Raw genomic sequence first — 20,652 nt, 5'->3', positions numbered from 1 at the left:
ATAATGAAGTTTGAGGACGTATAGTAGCGAAATCTTTCCATGAAAAATATATTTCTTTCAGTAGATATTGTAGTTAGAACCAGATGAAGTTAGCCAAGCAGTGTGGTGTTTATATGTGCAGTAGTCATTATGTTTTGAAAATTCCATGATTTCTACCGTTAGCTAACGTTAGCTTAAGATGACTGGCTAACTAATGTTTAACAGGGAGGGACTACAAATCGTCTCTGTTGCTTTTCTTTACTTTGAGAGTGAATTAGCCTACAATATGAATACAGTTTGATTATAACTTTAATTTAGATGGTAGTCGTTGTTGTATAATTAACTAAATACACTTCATTCATGTTTACGAAATCCGGCGCCAGCGCGTTGGTCCTAGCCGCATCAATGTCGTGCCACTAATGATGTTAAATCAAAATGTCTTGTGTAATATTGCTTAACCCTTGTGTTGTCCTTCGGGTCCCAGTGACCCGAAGGACAACACAAGGATTATGTACTTCCGTTTACTTTGTTGAGAATTGCTCTCTAAACAAGGGTTAATACAGCACCTTAGTTCTTGTTTGTACAGCATTTTGGTCAGCTTAAACTGTGTTTAAATGTGTTCTAGAAATAAACTTTACTTACTTACTTTACACAAACAGGGTTTAGAGAGCAATTCTCAACAAAGTAAAGGGAAGTACATAATCCTTGTGTGGTCCTTCGGGTCACTGTGACCCAAAGGACCACACAAGGGTTAATTCAGTCACAATTAATGATCATGTTTCCATCTTTTTTAGAGTCGAGCAGCAGATATTTAAACATGCATAAAAGTGCTTTCATATACTGTATCACCAAAAGTCCAGACTCAACATATGAACACAAGCGTTATTTGTCTTTGTATATGATATTTCTCTAAATGTTAATCTTTATTAAATTTAAACTGCCCTTTTCACGTCAGGATTTATAAAAAATGTTCTTATTTATAATATGTCGTAAAGCACGAAGTATGAACTATGGCTTAGATTGAGAACGTCATTTTTTTATTTTATGTGAATTTGAATATTGGATGTCTTTGTAACTAACTAATTCAGTCACAATTAGTTATCATGTTTCCAACTTGTTTAGAATAATATAGTGAGAATTTTAACATGTGTTTAGAAAATGGATTTTATATTCTCTATCACCAAAAGTCCAGACTTAACATTTGAACACAAATGTTATCTGTCTTCTACATAACCGTCCCTCCAACAAAACATTTTTTTTAATTTATTCATCATCAAATATCTTTCAACAGGAGTTAAATATAAATACCTTGTTTGCTTCCTGTTGTCTCTCCAGACTGAGTGGCTGTAACCTGTCAGAGAGAAGCTGTGAAGATCTGTCCTCAGTTCTCAGCTCCCAGTCCTCTAGTCTAAGAGAGCTGGACATGAGTAACAACAACCTGCAGGATTCAGGAGGGAAGCTGATCTCTGTTGGACTAAAGAGTCCACACTGCACACTGGAGACTCTCAGGTCAGACCATGAACAATAATCTTTGAAAACACAGTATTGAAAAAACTTTGTAAACTTTCAAAAAGTTTCCAGAGTATTTTATTCTGTTTTAGAATCACTTCATAAAAATGAAATATGAACTGTGGCTGAGATTCAGAAATACATTATATTTTAATATCATGTGACTTTAATTACTGTCAAGTGAAGTTTGAGGACGTATAGTAGCGAAATCTTTCCATGAAAAATATATTTCTTTCAGTAGATATTGTAGTTAGAACCAGATGAAGTTAGCCAAGCAGTGTGGTGTTTATATGTGCAGTAGTCATTATGTTTTGAAAATTCCATGATTTCTACCGGAAGGCTGTTCTTCTCTGGTCTTAGCTCTGTGCTCCAACCCCTCCCATCTGAGAGAGCTGGACCTGAGCTACAATCATCCAGGAGACTCAGGAGTGAAGCTACTGTCAGCGGGACTGAAGAATCCTCTCTGGAGACTGGACACTCTCAGGTACAAACACTGATCTAGGAGATATTTGTATAGAAAGTTTTAAAGGAGAACATCTCCAGGAACAAAAATGATAACTCCCTTTTGTTAATAATTGATGTAGTTTGGACACATATCTGTATGTTAAAGGAACTGTCCGTGGTTTGAAGAAATATCCTTTAAGGCACTCTTCCCCGGGATCAAATCAGTTTCAACTCGACAGAGAAAGGTCCAGGACAGGTTTAGCCTAGCTTAGCACAAAGCAATGTGCTTTCTACGCTGTGAGAATAGTGTGTGGATGAAGCATTAATCTACTCTTTCGGCAGACTAGTTAGCTGCCTTTTTAAAATGTCAGTTGCCAGTGCTGCATGGCTCATGTGATCAATCAGAGGTTGTTAAAACACAGCGTTCATTTAGCCTATCGATCAGTTTATCAGGAACTACAGTAGAGACGGACATCTCTATCCTATAAAACAACAACCTGTACTTTACAAATGTGGCGTATGCACAAAATGGGGCTGAAAATGTGCATACGCCACTTCCCGCGCAAAGGTTATGATGTATAAAAAACAAACTTGACGGGAAAATGTGCGGCCCTCCACGCAAACTCTGACCCATGCGTATGCATATTTTGGAGACAATGGGAATTGGCGACGCAGATGGTGAGTTGGGGAACTGATGTCAGACTGCAGAAAGTAAATGTGGGAATAACGATTACTTGTAATCTTTTCAAGTATTGATGCCTCACACATGTTTTTTCTCTCCATATCATACACGTTATCATGACCACAAATCCAGCAGTGTTATTTGCGCTTGTACTGAGTGATTATTTTTCCATAAATACCTTGTAAAATCCAACTCAACTCATTAAATCAAAATTCATTCTTAATATTTAATCGGAGCTGTCTCACCGTCACATTGTCCGCTATGGACCGCAGGAGGAGGAGATGGCCCGAGTGCATGGAATACAAGATAGCATCAAATACCCTACCATTATATAACAGCAGAACAGTGTAAACAAATAAAGTCTTTAATGCTGTGCATGTATCATCAAATGTCAAAGTCTGGAAATACAGACATTAAGCTCTCGCACAATCGTTATCCTTAATGTATCGGTCCGAACTTTAATACTGTTCATAACTAAACCTGCATGAAGTAAAGTGTGTTTGCCTATTAGACTTTTGTCTTCAAATTGTATCTCGGGGTGGGGGATACCACTAGTTGATGCTGTGATTTGGGCAAGGTGTTAACAATCACTCTAATTGTTGTAAACATATAAATGCTGCGGTGACCACCGTGCGTAATGCTGCATGATGGCACTGCTGGCACTGCAGGAGGACTAACCCCAAATGGAAGAATCAGGAGAGAAAGAGGCTTTAGGGACCATGAAGATGACTGGCTAATATGCCGATTTAAATTCCCTAAAGCTGTGCTCTTGGATCTATGAATTGGGTCCAGTAGAGAGGGCAACCCGCCGGCACCGTGCCATCCTGATTCAAATACAGGTCCTCGCCACTCTGGGGGAAAACGCCTACTTTTTTTTAATAAATAGCCTACTTTATTATATATAATCTTCAACTTTATCACTAAGGCTTATTTGGATATAAGAATTCAATTTGCAGCAACTCATCAGCATTTGAGAAGTTTTTGTTTTTTCTCCGCTAGTCATCATGATTCGGCGTAACGAAAGAACAACTGCTAGGGTCATTAACATACTGATCAGCATTCACAAGGTGCTTTGCATTGACTATTTATGGTTAAAAATGGGCATGTATAGGGTGGGGTAAGAGCCTGATTCATGTACGCACACTTGTAAGTAATCTCTGATTTATAAAGGGAACATTGCTTACAGATGTGCGTTTGCACGGTTTTATAAATCTGAATGTTTTTTGGTGTATGACATTTTTGGCTTTGGGCGTACGTACGCTTTAGAGGGCAGACGGTTGATGTGTGTACTCTGAAATAAAATCCTGACTTAGACCTGTATCTGGAAAGTGTCCTGAGATAACTTATGTTATGATTGGACACTTTAAAGGAAATTAAACAGAATTAAATATTTTTGATTGACAGCCCAAATATGAATATAAAATGACCCCCTCCCCTCCTCCTTTCAGGGTGGAGCCTGCTGGAGTCAGATGGTTGACACCAGGTCTGAGGAAGTGTAAGTGTGTTTTTAATTTAATTCATCAAACTGTGACATCACTCATTCAACCCTCTGATGTTATCATCAAAGTGCTGATTGCTCTGATGATGGTTACTCTGTTTGGCACAATAAGATACCAACATACATCTCCTCCTCTGTCTCTGATAGAGTAGCAGTCTATGTGGACTGTCCTGCTGGCTCTCTGTCCTTCTACAGAGTCTTCTCTGACTCTCTGATCCACCTCTACACCTTCAACACCAAATTCACTCAACCTCTTTACCCTGGGTTTACTGTCTGGTCTCCTGGTTCCTCTGTGTCTCTGTGTTCTGTGTAGGACGGCGAGTCTCCTCCTGTTTTTCACTGCTGATCAGTTGAGTCTGTAGAGGATAACAGAAATATTTCAGGTTATTGTGATGAACTAATGAATGAACTTTGAATGAAATAATTCAGAATGATTGAACAGATTCCTTGTGAACATTGTAAACTTCTTCCACTTCCAGTCCTTTAAAGATGGAAGCTGTGATCATGAAATTGTAGAAATGCCATTGACTTGTGTCATGTTTTGAATTCTGTCTTTTCTCGAATCAACTCTGTACAAAATAATTCTGAACGATTGAACAGATTCGTCATTAACTTTGTAAACTTTAGCGCTGCACAATGTATCATTTTTTATTGCGAAAGTCATATCAGCTGGAGTAATATTCATAGCATGATAGACACTCAGAGACAAGGCTGTAGTACTTGAGTCTGGACTCATGTCATTTTTCTCTCGTCTTGGACTCTTTGGTATTTTGACTCAGACTTGTCTTGGACTCGTCAAATATTCTAGTTGGTCTGGTCTGAGTCCTGCACAATATGCTTTTTTCAGTTCAAGAATGGGAACATGTCAGTTTTTTACTGAAACCTTTGTTGCTTGTTAATTGTTCCATTTTCCATTGGCAGTCCAGAATGTTGTTGTTACACAAGAATATAAAGACTCAACATCTAACGTGTAAAGTTGCAGCTTTTATGTGACTTAAGTGAAATGGGTAGGTATACTTAAAGTAAATAATGTTGCATACTTTGATTTGTTCTTGGTCTTGACTTGGTCTTGACTAGTCCTGGTCTTGGACTTGAATTAAACCCTGCTCAGAGATGTTTTGTTAATTGAAAGACAAGATCAGTAGAAAATGGCACTTTAAAAAGAAATCTTTTTTTATGATGCCTTTTATATCCAATTCAGTGTACAATTTGTTCAATAAAAGAAAGTTGGAAATTATTTCCAAGTCATTAGTTTTAAATTCAACAAGCAGTTATATTTTGTCAGAATACTGAAAGCAGCAGAACTGAGAACACTTTAATATCTATTTATTAATTGCAAGTAATATCATTATCGTGATATTCAACAACATCGCATATTTTCCTCATATCGTGCAGCCCTAGTAAACTTCTTCCACTTCCAGTCCTTTAAAGATGGAAGCTTTGATCACCGTTGAAATGCCGTTGACTTGTGTCACGTTTTGTTTTGAATTGTCATTTTTTCACAATAAAAGCATAAAGTTACTGCGAGATTGTTTGTGGTCTTTCTGTTTAACTTTTACACATGATAAGATGTCTCGGTGTCCCAGAGGTCTTCCAGGTGGAGCTGCAGCGTGAGAAACCCTCCAATCAGAACAGTCAAGTACGTAAGTCTTTCACTTTTTCATTTTCATATTTTGTTGAGTTCAGGGAGCAGAGAGTCTGTCTGTTTTCTCTCCATGTTAGTTATCTGCTCAGCCAGCTGCTGTAACTCTGTGCTATTAGTACTTTTACTGCAGTAACATGTCATCAATGTGACAGAAAAGCTGTTTCATTGTGTCTGTTGGAGATTTGATTCACTCCCACATTAATATGTTTGTGTGCGTGTGTGTGTGTGTGTGTGTGTGGGGGGGGGGGAGACTTCATTGTTGGTATCGGTGAGGAAAGAAGACAGAGGGGGGTGGATTTCATATTTTAGGAAACATGTTCAGCTTGTGTAATGAGAAGTCTGTGTGTGTGTGTGTGTATGTGTATGTGTGTGTGTGTGTATGTGTGTTTGGAAGACTTCACTGTTGGTATCGGTGAGGAAAGAAGACAGAGGGGGGTGGATTTCATATTTTAGGAAACATGTTCAGCTTGTGTAATCAGTAGTTTGTGTCTACAGTCATTACATCTTTCAGTTTGTAACGGAGCATCGACAGCAGTCCAAATGTAATTTTATTGTGAAAATCTGCTCCTGTTACAGCCCTTCCTGCCTGCTTCCTGACAGGTGAAGCTGTGACTCATTCCAGGGAACAGCTCACCTGTGTCAGAGATTTCTCTCCAGGTGGAGAGTGACCCTCTTCTTCATCAACTCTTTGGACTGTTTGAAGAAACTGTAAGTTGCTGTTTGATACTTTAACAACACGTTGGTCTTTGGTCTCTTCAGGGTTAGTTTCTGGCTCTGTAATGTTAAATATAATGTTTCTATACTTCACTTCTTATTTCCTGAGAAAGTGTGGATGATGATGAAGTTAAGTTACCAACCAGGCTGTCTCTGTGGAGTTTGGGCTAAAATATTGGAAAAAAAGTCCAAAATTGTCAAAATATTCCAAAAAAGTGACTAAAACTCTGAAAAACAGCAACAAAAACATTGAACAAAAGCAGCAAAAATGTCTGAAAATGTGACAAAAACCTTAAAAAAGGAACAAAAATTTGTAAAAAGTTTAAATTCTGCCTATTTGTACATAGTTATTGGGATCCTGACATGTGAACATTAGGGTTGTCAAATGATACTTTTTTTTTTAATCGCAAATAATCGCGATTAATTGCATGTTTTATCACACGATTCGGAAATTCTATTATTTTGCATTTCAGAACTATTTTTAAGTACATATTAACAATGGAAAGCAAATCTTACCAGTGTATCTTGACTGGGAATCAAATGAATGCAAAGAAAGTTTATGAATTTGATTTTAGGATTTGTATTTGTTTAATATCCATGTATTTACTGTAAACAAAATAAAAATGTGTGAATCTTTAGTCAATATAGTGTGCAGTAACTCCTAAATAATTTTGATCACTAACTGACATCCAGTGATCACCATGCCTCCCTTTGCAGCAGTTACACTTTGGCTGCTTTCTCCGTGTCGTACAGGCTGTGTATGCCTGAAACTACTGTCCCCCTCGACGGCAATGTATAAGACGGGTCATAACATGCCAACTGTAGTCTTTAAGACCCGAGAGTTCTATGATGCTGACAGTTCTGCAGTTAGTTGCCACCCATTTCGCAAGAGCTGTAGTAATTTTTTGGATTTGGTTTCATCCACAAGTCGACAAGTAGCACTCTCCAAAATAGTGCTTTGCCTGAGCCTGCAAGCATCAACCTGAGTCATGTTAGCTGTACTATGCTTAGCTCGTAGTTGGTAGCTCAAGCTTGACGTGCTTTGGTGATATTTTAATTTGGCTTTACACAATGTGCATCTGGCTTTCGACCCGTCCGGGAGTTTTGGAAAATAAAAAGCAACATTCAGAATTGTGTTGCTGCTGCCTTTCTCCATCATGCCTGCAGACTGCAGCAGCAGGATGTGTTACGAGGAAGTATGGCAAAATGCGGCAAAGGGTCAAAATAGTAGCCTGTTAGGCACGACGCGAAGCAGAGTGAAGTGAAAATAAATTAATAAATGGTGGCATGCGATTAAAAAAAATAAAGCACGTTATGCTCGGCCCTCATTGCGCGGTATCGCCGTTTAACTGTCAACAATGTTAAGCCTGAACAAAAAAAGTTAGTGATATTGGCTGCATGAGAGTGAATCTGTGTTCTTTAGAGAAAAATGTAGGTCATGTTGGTCCCAGTGGCAAAAAGTGTGGTATCGTGCGATAAGCGGCGATGAAGATGAAATGCACCGCGAGCCAACGCGATGGTAAAAAAAAAAAAAAAAAAAAAAAAAAAAAAAAAAAAAAAAAAATATTTTTTTATATATATATTTTCTATAATGTAGCTGCTGTTGTGCGTTTCTAAATAATTTCTGCATTTCCTCAATGTTATTATATAACATTGTAGAGGACTAACGCCCTGTCTCATAAGATTCCATCATAGAATGTTGACATAGAAGAGGGAGGAGGGGGGAGGGAGCAGCGGGTGGGCACCGTGAGCGCTGAGCAAGCATGTACTGAGTAGTGAGTTGTCGTCTATGGAAAAAGGATGGATGAAGCAAAACAGCTGTCGGGGGCTAAAAATAGAAAAAGAAAGAGGGAAAAGGAGATGACATGTCAAGGGATGCAACAGCAGTTAAATAAGTGGATGGTGAAAGGCAACAGGCAGGATTTAAAGTGTGACGTCTGTGTTTGGAGGCTTGCAGATATTCATGTTAACAGACTAGCTAGCGTTTACTAACACTGGGAATGTAGCAGCCAAATGGGTGAGCGGCTAGTTTAGAATGCAAAACTGAGGTTGCTGAGCTGAAAACTGGTAAATATAAGGTAGCATGTTGAATAGATGACAATAATCTGGAAAACATAACTAACAATAACTCGGGTTTACCATGGAATCATGAATAGATTTGCTACCAAACTTGGAGGCTTGCAAATATTCATGTTAACAGACTGGCTAGTGTTTGCTAACTTAATGCAAACCAATGTTGCTGATAGCTACGTTTAGATTTTGGTTAAACCCTATGGTACCAATCCCATGCATGACATATCTCAATTTTGTTAAGGTAAAATAACAACTGGTAAATATAAGGTAGAATGCACAATAAATGAATAAATAAATATTTAAAAAATATATATATTTAAAATAGAAAATATGAATGTAATTTCAGCAGCAGCACAACCATACTGCATAATAGTTGTCTTATCCAATGCCATCACTAGGCTGATTTAAGAATTGAAGTTAGGCTGCTATATTTAACAGTAAGTTCATTTCATTCCGGTGTGAGGATGGTGGCTGAGTAAAGACGGGGGAAGGCAACAGGTAGGTCTACCATTAGGTGGAAGTGTAGGGGGAGCCACTTGATACCAACAGATTCATTTCTTCATATTATGAATATGGAACAACTAATGAAAAATATATTGCATAATGTTTGTTTGATATGTCTAAGTGGAGAAGAACACAGGAAAGGAGTGAATGAGACCGACTTGAGGTCAGCGATGGCATCATATACAGATGAGACCAGTGATGACATCACGTAGAGATGAGACCAGTGATGACATCATGTAGAGATGAGACCAGTGGTAGGAGTTCCATTAGACCACACAACGCTAAATGTCCAGTATGGTTTGAAGTTCTGTTGACCAACCTATTTACTGTGTCCTTTTTGGGGGAAAAATAGTGCAGACAGAGATGGAAAGCCATTCACCACTCAAATCACATCAACCAGGGGTGATGATTAGGTTGGCAATTATCACAATTTGGTTGGCAAGGGCAACCGGGCAACTGTTAGTGTCGCTGATATACTTTAAAATAAACCTCTATTATTTATTTAAAGCCCATATATGATGATGTCCGGCACACTAAATCACATCAGAGTCCAGAAGATAATTCATAGAAAAATTTCATATCTTTCAGATTTACTGTCTTCATGTAAAAAAATTATTAAATTTAATGTGTGAATATGTTTGGTGGCGCTCTGCTTGTAGTTCCTGCTGATGTCCACCAGAAGGCGCCATGACGTCACTCACCAGCTCAGATATGAAAACAAACTGGGGACTTTGGGTTAGTTTGATTGTTCTTTATTTTGGTATTTCTCTCTAAAATAAAAACTGACAACATTACCAATAATCAGTAACATTATAATTCATCATGTCGTTGTTTGTTAACAGTTAAAATAACTTTTAAGTTTAGTTTAATTTCCTGTTTATCACTGTTGGTTGTTATAAAGTGTTACTGCTCCTCTGATCTCTGAGTGATGATCTGAGTGTTTCTGGTTCTACAGGATTCTTTCTTTCTCCTCCTCCTCCTCCTCTTCCTCCTGATGAAGCTGAAACAGGTTTGTTATAGAATAGAATAGAATAGAATACACTTTATTGTCCCCGAGGGGAAATTTGTCTTGGGCACAGTGCCACATCCGTTGCTTCACAACACAGACAATATGTAACATAAAAACATTCTCAAGTTAAATACAGTCAAATAAAGTGAAATAAAATAAAATCAACATAAAAGTGAGATCAGCACAGCGTCCTGAGACACAAGGACACAAAAGCACAAAAGACAAAGAGGACACACATGACAGCACAGAAAGCACAACATCCTGAGAATTAACTGTAATAATTAAAGTGCGAAATGCTAAAATAGCTGGGGTATTTACTGCACCCCTGCTCTGCTGGACTAAAATGTACTATTGGAGTTCAGCAGCTTAACAGAAGTTGGAATAAATGATAACTTTAGTCTGTTTGTTTTACATCTTGGCACACGGAATCTTCTGCCTGATGGCAGAAGTTCATATTCAGGGAAGAGAGGATGTAGTGAGTCTGCGGTGATTCTTTCAGCTTGTTTTCTGACTACTTGCTCATACAAGCTCTGTATGGGATCGTTGTTTTGCTGTCAGAGACAAAGGTTTCAGTCGACACACACAATAAGATGTCTCGGTGTCCCAGAGATCTTCCAGGTGGAGCTGCAGCGTGAGAAACCCTCCAATCAGAGCAGTCAAGTATGTAAGTCTTTCACAACATGATGTAATGTTACAAATGAAACTATAAAGGTGTTCAAATCAGCTCAGGAAGGGTGGGGGATTTTCAAAGGGGTCTGTTGACCTCTGACCTCCAGGTATCTGAATGAAAATGGTTCTCTTGGCCGAGCCTTCTCTTCACAGACACGCCCACTCTATGATAATCCCATCCAGTTATTATCAGGCAGGTAATGTCCTGCAGGCCTGTCTGCTCTGACGCAGGCTTGTTGGCTGAAAACTTGTTCTGTATCTTTTCAGTGTAGCTCCTCTTTTGTCCTCTGACCTATTTAGTCAGAGTGTTTCTGGTTCTCCAGGATTCTTTCTGTCCTCTTCCTCCTCCTGACAAAGCTGCCTCAGTTCAGCAAGAAACCAGTTAGTTCTGGCTAATCTGTTAAATGATAATAATAATAATAATAATAATAATAATAATAATAATATATTTAACTTGTAATGCACTTTACATTTGAAGCAAATCTAAAAGTGCTACAGTCAAGATCATAAAAGCATGGTAAGAATATCAATATAAAATACAAATACTGCAACGATGCAATGTTTTTAGTCCTTTTTTTAAAAGTCTCAATAGTTTGAGGTGTCCTCAGATGGTCAGGGAGGGCATTCCAGATCTGAGGAGCGGCAGAGCAGAAGGCCCGATCACCCATGGTGCTGAGCTTAGTCCTGGGGTGAAGGAGGCGGTTTGAATTTGTTGAATGGAGGGATCGAGTGGTAGTTAGAGGGGTGAATAGTTCTTTCAGATAGGGGGGGGGGGTGCACTGGTGGGTAAGGAAGGAGACCTAATATTCAACCCTGGCGGAGGGGGCAAGCTAGTGAAGTGAATGGAGAATGGATGTGATGTGGTCGTATTTTGATGAAAATGATGAAACGCAGTGGCTCCCAGCCCTCAATGTGCTGTCTGTAATGTGGAGTTCTCTGCTGAGGTTTTCTTTGTGAAAGTCCAGAGAACAGAGAGCAGAGAGTCTGACTGTTTTCTCTCCATGTTAGTTATCTGCTCAGCCAGCTGCTGTAACTTCACACTGTGCTATTAGTATTTTTACTGCAGTAACATGTCTGAATATTTGCTTTAATCTCAGAAAGAAAGCCTTTACTTGTTATTGTCCTCCATTTATCTGACAGCGTGTTACTCTGCACATCCACAGTTAACACACAAAGTATTAATCAGCAGTAAAATATGATGTAATGTTCCAGAGAATCAGCTCTCTCACTGCTACTTCTACATCAAGTACATTTAGTAACAGAGCAGGACGTTGGACTGAGTATTTTCACCGTGTAGTATTAATAGTTCGGAGTACTTCCACTGCGTCACTGAGTCTGTTTAACGATAAAGTTTGTTCATCACATTTAAAACATGTTAGAACTCGACGTGTGGAAAATTCCTTGTGTTGAAGATACATCTACGTGTTGTAGCATGAACTACTACAGATGAGGTTTTAAATACTTTGCCAGGTGTTTATATATCTGTCTGTCCCAACGATGAGGCTGCAGTCAGAAAACTTTACAGCTGTGTCGTTGAGATCTAAATGAAGGATGAGTTTGAAGATAGGTGGGGTCCGAGCCTTTCTCCTGCTGTCAGAAAACACACCGTTGTCTCCACCAGCGTAAAGTCAGACACAACAGGACTCTACTGTTTCCTCTGGAACCTTTCACAATGAAATGTAGTGACCTAAATACCTCTGTTACTGTTGTAGTGATGTATGGAGGAGGAGGAGAAGTGTATTCCTGTCATTATTTTACAGTCTACACACGACAGAAAGGTGAGATTGATTGTCATAATGCCGATTTGTCTCCATTAGAGGACAGAAAAATGACATTAGTCCTGGAGTCTTTACAATGTTCCTGTTCTTCCAGAAAGATAATGAATGACAAAGCAGGATGAGCAGAGAGTAGAAATCATTCAGTGAAGAGCTTCAGACTTCATTTTCTGCTTGATAGCTTCTAGTTTCTCCAGCAGCTTCTGTTTCAGGAGATTAAAAAGTGGTCTTCCTCTCCTTCTAAAAGGAGCCATCAGAGACCAGACCCTGCTGAACCTGAACCCAGCTGTGTGTCCATGTAGAGTCACCGCTACTTTAAAAAATAAGGTGACCTGACCTCAAGTGGTGAATAGAAATGGAGGATAGGCTATTTGAAATGGAGGAAAGAGGATTGATGGAGAGACTTGAACGGCAGAAGGAGCGAATTGCAATGGAAAGGGAAGTTTAAATGTTAAGAAGAAGACTGAGGTGAGTTGTGAACATTCAGCAAGTTGGAACGAGTCACATTGGCTCTAACTACGTCCCATCTGGGTTGTTTTGTGTAATGTCAGTCTCTATCAAATAAAGTGTTTTATTGTAATTTGTGGAAAGAAATTATGGTAGTGGATGACTGAAATGACAATAATTTTTTTTGCAAAATAATTTCCTCTCTCACTCAAAATATCTTTCTGTTTAGACAGCATTTTGAAATATTATGTTTTGATTTTTTTGAATTCTGATTTCAAAAGATATTTTTATTCAATTTTGGACAGAAAGTAAAGCATTATTGGCATTTAATTGTTAATAATTAAGCCTGCAGACATATTCATTTTAATATTATATTTTATGCAGGGAGACTTTACCTGAACACGTGACCCACAATGAATGTGTTTTTCTATCAGGACCCAGCAGAAACCAGAGTCTCCTGAACCTGAACCTGAACCCAGCTGTGTGTCCTTTAAGAGTGACCAATCAAATGATTGCCTCGCTGACTTTAAAGGATAGCAAACCTCTGCTGAAAAGAAGTAAACTGTTAATATTATAAAATTGCTGATTCATGTTATAACTTGTATGTATCCAGAGACATTTAGATATTTATTTTAAGTATCTTTCTTCTTCATATATATTTATATTCTTACATATGAAAGCTATCCAGTAAGACCAGTCTTCAACTGTAGATCTTCTCCAACTGGGAATACCAGGTGGATGGTTGGGATGTATGTGCCTCAGAGTGCCCCTTCCAGGGTAACTTCATTTGCACATACCCCCTGGAGATCCAGTGACCCTTGGTAATTGTTTGTGTTACCTGGCTCAGGACATTATTTGCTTTGAGAAGACTTCTGCCATTTGAGTCTGGACACTTAAGGCCAAGTTTCAGTGAGTGAGTTCATGACCAGATCTTTTCCCCTAATTCTCCTGACCCAAATTGGTCAAAACGCAAAATTCTTCCCAAATGTAGGTTGTGGGTTTGCCAGTTGGATGTCAGATTAGAAGTCAATAGGAAGGAATCCCAATCCAACAGTATCCTAAGTCCAGGTCAGCAGTTCTCCCTGACTACAAACAGGCCATCTAAGCTCTGCTTCCCCCTCTTGAGTCGGCTCATAGTTGGCTAAAATCTTTTTAAGGCCAAGAGAAGGTTTTTCACCATTTACTCCCCAAACTCATACTTACGAATGTTTGCTTCCATGACCACAGAAGCTGCAGACCTACTGGCATCATGATACCAGTCTGCTGCTGCAGGAGTCCTTTAGGCCAACCATGTTGTAGCCCTTGTTTGCTTCTTAGTTCTTTCTTTTGATTCACAGTGGGATCGTCAGTACCACCAACACTTTAATTTCAAAGGAAAACATCTGATTCCAGATTAGCCAGAATGCTCAGAAAGTCAGAGGGAGGATGAGGATGAAGAACAGATGAGGAGCAGAGAGGCATTTCTGGATATCACAATGCACTTCCTAAGGAGAATGAAGCAGGAGGAGCCTGCTGACCGTCTGCAGAGTGGTAAGAGGATTTCTCTAAAGATTTAACTTGCTGGAATAACGGGACGTTTACTAATGTCTCCACAGAAGGGTAAAAATATGTTCCTGTTTCTTTATAAATCACTTACTGATTTTCTTTGTTGTGTATTCATTCAGGAAGTCCTGCTGGAGTTTGTAAGCGTAAACTAAAATCTCACCTAAACAACAAGTTCCAGGGTGTGTTTGAGGGGATTGCTAAAGCAGGAAACAACCTGCAGAACAACCCTTCTGAATCAGATGTTCACAGAGATTTACATCACAAAGGGAGGGACTGCAGAGGTCAATGATTAACATGAGGTCAGACAGATTGAAACAGCATCCCGGAAACCAGACAGACCAGAAACAACAATCAGACATGAAGACATCTTTAAAACCCCACCTGGAAGAGATGAACCAGTCAGAACAGTGATGACAAAGGGAGTGGCTGGCATCGGGAAAACACAGTCTTAACACAGAAGTTCACTCTGGACTGGGCTGAAGACAAAGCCTACCAGGACATCCACTTCATATTTCCATTCACCTTCAGAGAGCTGAATGTGCTGAAAGAGAGAAAGTACAGCTTGGTGGAACTTGATGACTTCTTCTTTAGTGAAACCAAAGAAGCAGGAATCTACAGGTTTGAAAAATTCCCGGTTGTTTTCATCTTTGATGGGCTGGATGAGTGTTGACTTGCTCTGGACTTCCTCAACACTAAAATCCTGACTGATGTTACAAGGACCACCTCAGTCGGTGTGCTGCTGACAAACCTCATCAGGTGGAATCTGCTTCCCTCTGCTCGCCTCTGGATAACTACACGACCTGCTGCAGCCAATCAGATTCCTCCTGAGTGTGTTGCCATGGTGACTGAGGTCAGAGAGTTCACTGACCCACAGAAGGAGGAGTACTTCAAGAAGAGATTCAGAGATGAGGAACAGGCTGACAGAATCATCTCCCACATCAAGAAATCACGAAGCTTCCACATCATGTGTTACATCCCAGTCTTCTGCTGGGTCACTGCTACAGTTCTGGAGGACGTGTTGAAGACTAGAGAGGGAGGAGAGCTGCCCTAGACCCTGGCTGAAATGTACATCCACTTCCTGGTGATTCAGTCCAGAGTGAAGAACATAAAGTATGATGGAGGAGCTGAGACAGATCCACACTGGAGTCCAGAGAGCACGAAGTTGATGGAGTCTCTGGGGAAACTGGCTTTTGAACAGCTGCAGAAAGGCAACCTGATCTTCAATGAATCAGACCTGACAGAGTGTGGCATCGATATCAGAGCCACACTCTGTCAACAACCTGTACTTTACAAATGTCAGTTGCCAGTGCTGCATGGCTCATGTGATCAATCAGAGGTTGTTAAAACACAGCGTTCATTTAGCCTATCGATCAGTTTATCAGGAACTACAGTAGAGACGGACATCTCTATCCTATAAAACAACAACCTGTACTTTACAAATGTGGCGTATGCACAAAATGGGGCTGAAAATGTGCGTACGCCACTTCCCGCGCAAAGGTTATGATTTATAAAAAACAAACTTGACGGGAAAATGTGCGGTCCTCCACGCAAAGTCTGACCCATGCGTATGCATATTTTGGAGACAATGGGAATTGGCGACGCACATGGTGAGTTGGGGAACTGATGTCAGACTGCAGAAAGTAAATGTGGGAATAACGATTACTTGTAATCTTTTCAAGTATTGATGCTTCACACATGTTTTTTCTCTGTCAGTTGCCAGTGCTGCATGGCTCATGTGATCAATCAGAGGTTGTTAAAACACAGCGTTCATTTAGCCTATCGATCAGTTTATCAGGAACTACAGTAGAGACGGACATCTCTATCCTATAAAACAACAACCTGTACTTTACAAATGTGGCGTATGCACAAAATGGGGCTGAAAATGTGCGTACGCCACTTCCCGCGCAAAGGTTATGATTTATAAAAAAATAAATTAACGGGAGAATGTGCGGTTCTCCACGCAAACTCTGACCCATGCGTACGCACATTTTAGAGACAATGGGAATTGGCGACGCAGATGGTGAGTTGGTGAACTGATAGACTGCAGAAAGTAAATGTGGGAACAACGATTACTCATTTTATTTTCAAGTATTGATGCCTCACACGTGTTTTTTCTCTCCATATCATACATATGTTATAATGACCATGAATCCAGCAGTGTTATTTGCGGTTGTACTGAGTGATAATTGTTCCATATACACCTTGTAAAATCCAACTCAACTCATTAAATCGAAATTCGTTCTTAATATTTAATTGGCGCTGTCTCACCATCACATTGTCCGCTACTAACCGCAGGAGGAGGAGATGGCCCGACTACATGGAATACAGGATAGCATCAAATACCCTACCATTAGATAATGGCAGAACACAGTGTAAACAAATGAATATCTGTCTTTAATACTGTGCATATATCATCAAATGTCAAAGTCTGGAAATAGAGACATTAAGCTCTCGCGCAATCGTTATCCTTAATGTATTGGTCCGAACTTTAATACTGTTCATAACAAAACCTGCATGAAGTAAAGTATGTTTGCCTATTAGACTTTTGTCTTCAAATTGTATCTCAGGTGGGGGATACCACTAGTTGATGCTGTGATTTGGGCAAGGTGTTGACAACCACTCTAATTGTTGTAAACATATAAATGCTGCGGTGACCCTTGTGCGTAATGCTGCATGATGGCACTGCTGGCACTGCAGGAGGACTAACCCCAAATGGAAGAATCAGGAGAGATAGAGGCTTTAGGGACCATGACGATAACTGGCTAATATGACGATTTAAATTCCCTAAAGCTGTGCTCTTGGATCTATGTACTGAATTAGGTCGAGTAGAGAGGGAAACGCGCCAGCACCTTGCCATCCCGGTCCTAATACAAGTACTCGCTACTCTGGGGGAAAACGGCTACATGTTTTTTATAAATAGCCTACTGTATTATGTATACTCTTCAACTTTATCACTAAGGCTTGTTTGTATATAATATATAGTTCTGTTAAATCTTATCATATGCGTCGGGTATATCAAAGCTGTCCCCGAGTGCCGTAATGCCTGCTGTTTTGGACGGTACTATTAATGTAGGTAGTCTATAGATCAGGTTTCCCTACACTGGATGCTGATTCATGTACGCACACTTGTAGGTAATCTCTGATTTATAAAGGGAACATTGCTTACAGATGTGCATACGCACGGTTTTATGAATCTGAATGATTTTTGGCGTACGCCATTTTTGGCTTTTGGGTGTACGTACACTTTTAGTAAGGATCCTACGCACAGTTTTATAAATGAGACCTCTGGTCATTATGATATGATAAAGCACGCGCTAGGAACACACGCCGTCATTACAAAATAGCCTATTATAAGAACAACAGTTTTCTGGAGCAGTAAACGGCTTTAGGAAGGCGACAGTTGATGTACATACTATGAAATAAAAACCTGACTTAGACCTCTTGTAATCTGGAAAGTGTCCTGAGATAACTTCTGTTATGATTGGACACTTTAAAGGAAATTAAACTGAATTAAATATTTTAATTGATTACACCCAAATATGACTATTAAATTAGTCATATTTGATCAAAACGAAGCTGTGTGTGTAAGAGTGATGCAATGCAATGAACTCCTTTCAGGGTGGAGCCTGCTGGAGCCAGATGGTTGACACCAGGTCTGAGGAAGTGTAAGTATGTTTTTAGTTTCATTCATCAAACTGTGACATCACTCATTCTGCCCTCTGATGTCATCATCAAAGTGCTGATTGGTTAATAACTGCAGCTGTGTTGTGTCTCGTTCTCTCCGCCAGATTCCTGTGAAATCACACTCGACAGAAACACAGTGAACAGAAAACTCAAACTGTCTGACAACAACAGGAAGGTGAAACGTGTGGAGGAGGATCAGCCATATCTTGATCATCCAGAGAGGTTTGACTACTGGCCTCAGCTGCTGTGTAGAGATGGTCTGACTGGTTGCTGTTACTGGGAGGTCGAGAGGACAGGAGGGGTTGTTATATCAGTGAGTTACAGAGGAAACATTGTTGACTGTGTGTTTGGATATAATGATCAGTCCAGGGGTCCGTTCCAGGTAGGAGGTTTAACAAACTCTGAGTCTAACCCTGAACTCTGAGTTGATTTACCCCAAGATGGGAAACTCTGGGCTAGATTTATCAAAGCTTTCGTCTTTCCCGGCGCCTAATCCTTTTGTTTGCATAAAAACCCGAGGCTATTTACAAACAGGGCGCACTTGGGTAAAATCGCAGATTGTCTGCCACATGAGCGAGAAGAGACAAGTTGCGCTTTCAATATGCGTTCGTGGGAGGGTCGTGGGGAAAGTGGGAGTTCCACCCAAAAAGGTGGGAGGATAAGCGCAAAGTGCCCCTAATTATATATTCCGTGGTATTTACAAAGACTGTCAGTAAGAGCGCGCCTCTATTCTGCGGGGGAAATTCTCCGCCTCTTAAAAGCAGGTCTAAACCAGCCGCAATCAAGATTCCTCGTAGACCTTTATGCCGCTGGTGAAATGGCAACAGTAATGTGAGCAAGACGAAGACATAGGCGAAGCTGAAAATATTTTTAAACACAAGAATCACACTTTGTCAGTGAACACAACATCATTTAGCGTTACGGATCAAGCAGCCGTGCAATATTAGAGTTACTGGAAGAAATCAAAGATGAAATTGAATCTCCCACTCAGCGTTCACATCCCATTCCAGCAGTTGTTAAACTCCTCCCTACATTACAAATATTGGCATCAGGATCTTTTCAAACAGTCATAGCATCAGCAGTGGGAATATCGCAGTCTGCACTCAGCCATATCATAGCACCAGTACCGCTTTGCTACAGCGCAATTTACGGTCTAGTGGGCGGAGAAAGACGCTGATTGCCTGATGGGTGTCAGGGTTGATAAATACTACGCAAAATGTGGATGCATAGCGTGCGCTATTACCGAACTCGCATAAACGGACGCAGCGCAAACTGCGCTAGTGTTAGTAAATCTAGCCCTCTGAGTTTTCGGTTCCAGAACAGCTGATTTGAGTTGGTTCAATCAACTCGGAGTATGTTCACTCAGGGTTACGCGCGTGCACAAAAGGCAGTATGAATGGAACCATGATTCTACGATTCACCATGGTAACAACCACAAACAAACGGGTCGGCGGAAATACTCATGCGCACAAACAGCGAGTTTGAACATGTATTTCGTTAAAAAAGCAAGACAGTGGCTGCTGCTGCAAGAGAGAGAGAATTGGTGTGGGAGTAACTTGCTGCTTGAGTCAATGTGTACGCATTCACAGTGTATTAATTTCATATTTAATCACAGTTAACTTATAATATTACTGGTGAAAACTGGAATTGTATTACACCTATAATTTCATTTAGGTGCAATCCTGCGGGCGAAAAAGTAAACTATAGGCCTACTAATCCCATTCTGAGGCTGCAGCACCATATCATTAACAGAACTATAATGTATAATCATTTATTTCTTTTTAATGGCTCTACTGTCCAGGGACAACTACAAAAACGTTTCAGAGCGAGTCACACTTTTCTGATTGCACTGCATACAGTGGCTTTACTATTAGCCTACAGTATGATCCGCTACACTGTTGTAGCCTAAAGAAAACTGCTGTTTGCAAAAAACGTAATGCGATACAAAGAATCTGCTGGGATGTTAAAGCCTGTCCACGATGGTTGATGTTAGTGATATGAGGACGGATAAGGTATCTACATATCTAATGGACTGTGATAAAAAATACCTCTCAAATCGGTTATGTGGAAATTAAAATACATCTATAGTCGGGACTCAATACCGACGTAAACTCTCTGTGAATTAATACAGCTTTTTCATCAATGGGATCGTCGACAAAAGGACATGACATGTTTGAGAAAAAAACGTTTTATAATCTGCCTAATATAAACCAATATGTTTTTTTATTCATGCAGATAAAACTGCAATAAAATGTGCCTGATACAGACTGAATGAATGAGGAAATGAGTTTCTCCTCCCTCTCAGAATCAAAATCAAGGTTTCTTGAAGAAAACCTGTCCTTCTACACAGTCTTTTCTGACTCATTGATCCACCTCCACACCTTCAACACCACATTCACTCAGCCTCTTTATCCTGGGTTTGGGTTCTGGTCTTCTGGTGCCTCAGTGTCTGTGTCCTGTGTAGAACGGAGAGTC

General features: G+C 40.0%; 1 protein-coding gene across 1 annotated transcript in view; it reads left to right on the top strand.

Annotated features, from left to right (window-relative positions):
• LOC120544895 (NLR family CARD domain-containing protein 3-like) overlaps nucleotides 1–20,652 on the top strand; it is a 116,504-nt gene that overhangs the window by 24,839 nt on the left and 71,013 nt on the right. The window contains 1 exon segment of the mRNA XM_039778759.1: nucleotides 1,315–1,488. Within this exon segment, the coding sequence (XP_039634693.1) occupies nucleotides 1,315–1,488 (174 nt within the window).

This window comes from Perca fluviatilis, chromosome 2, assembly GCF_010015445.1.
Source record: "Perca fluviatilis chromosome 2, GENO_Pfluv_1.0, whole genome shotgun sequence".
NCBI classification, from domain to species: domain Eukaryota; kingdom Metazoa; phylum Chordata; class Actinopteri; order Perciformes; family Percidae; genus Perca; species Perca fluviatilis.
The sequence above is the reverse complement of the archived record's forward strand: the minus strand, read 5'-3'. Positions and strand labels throughout refer to the sequence as shown.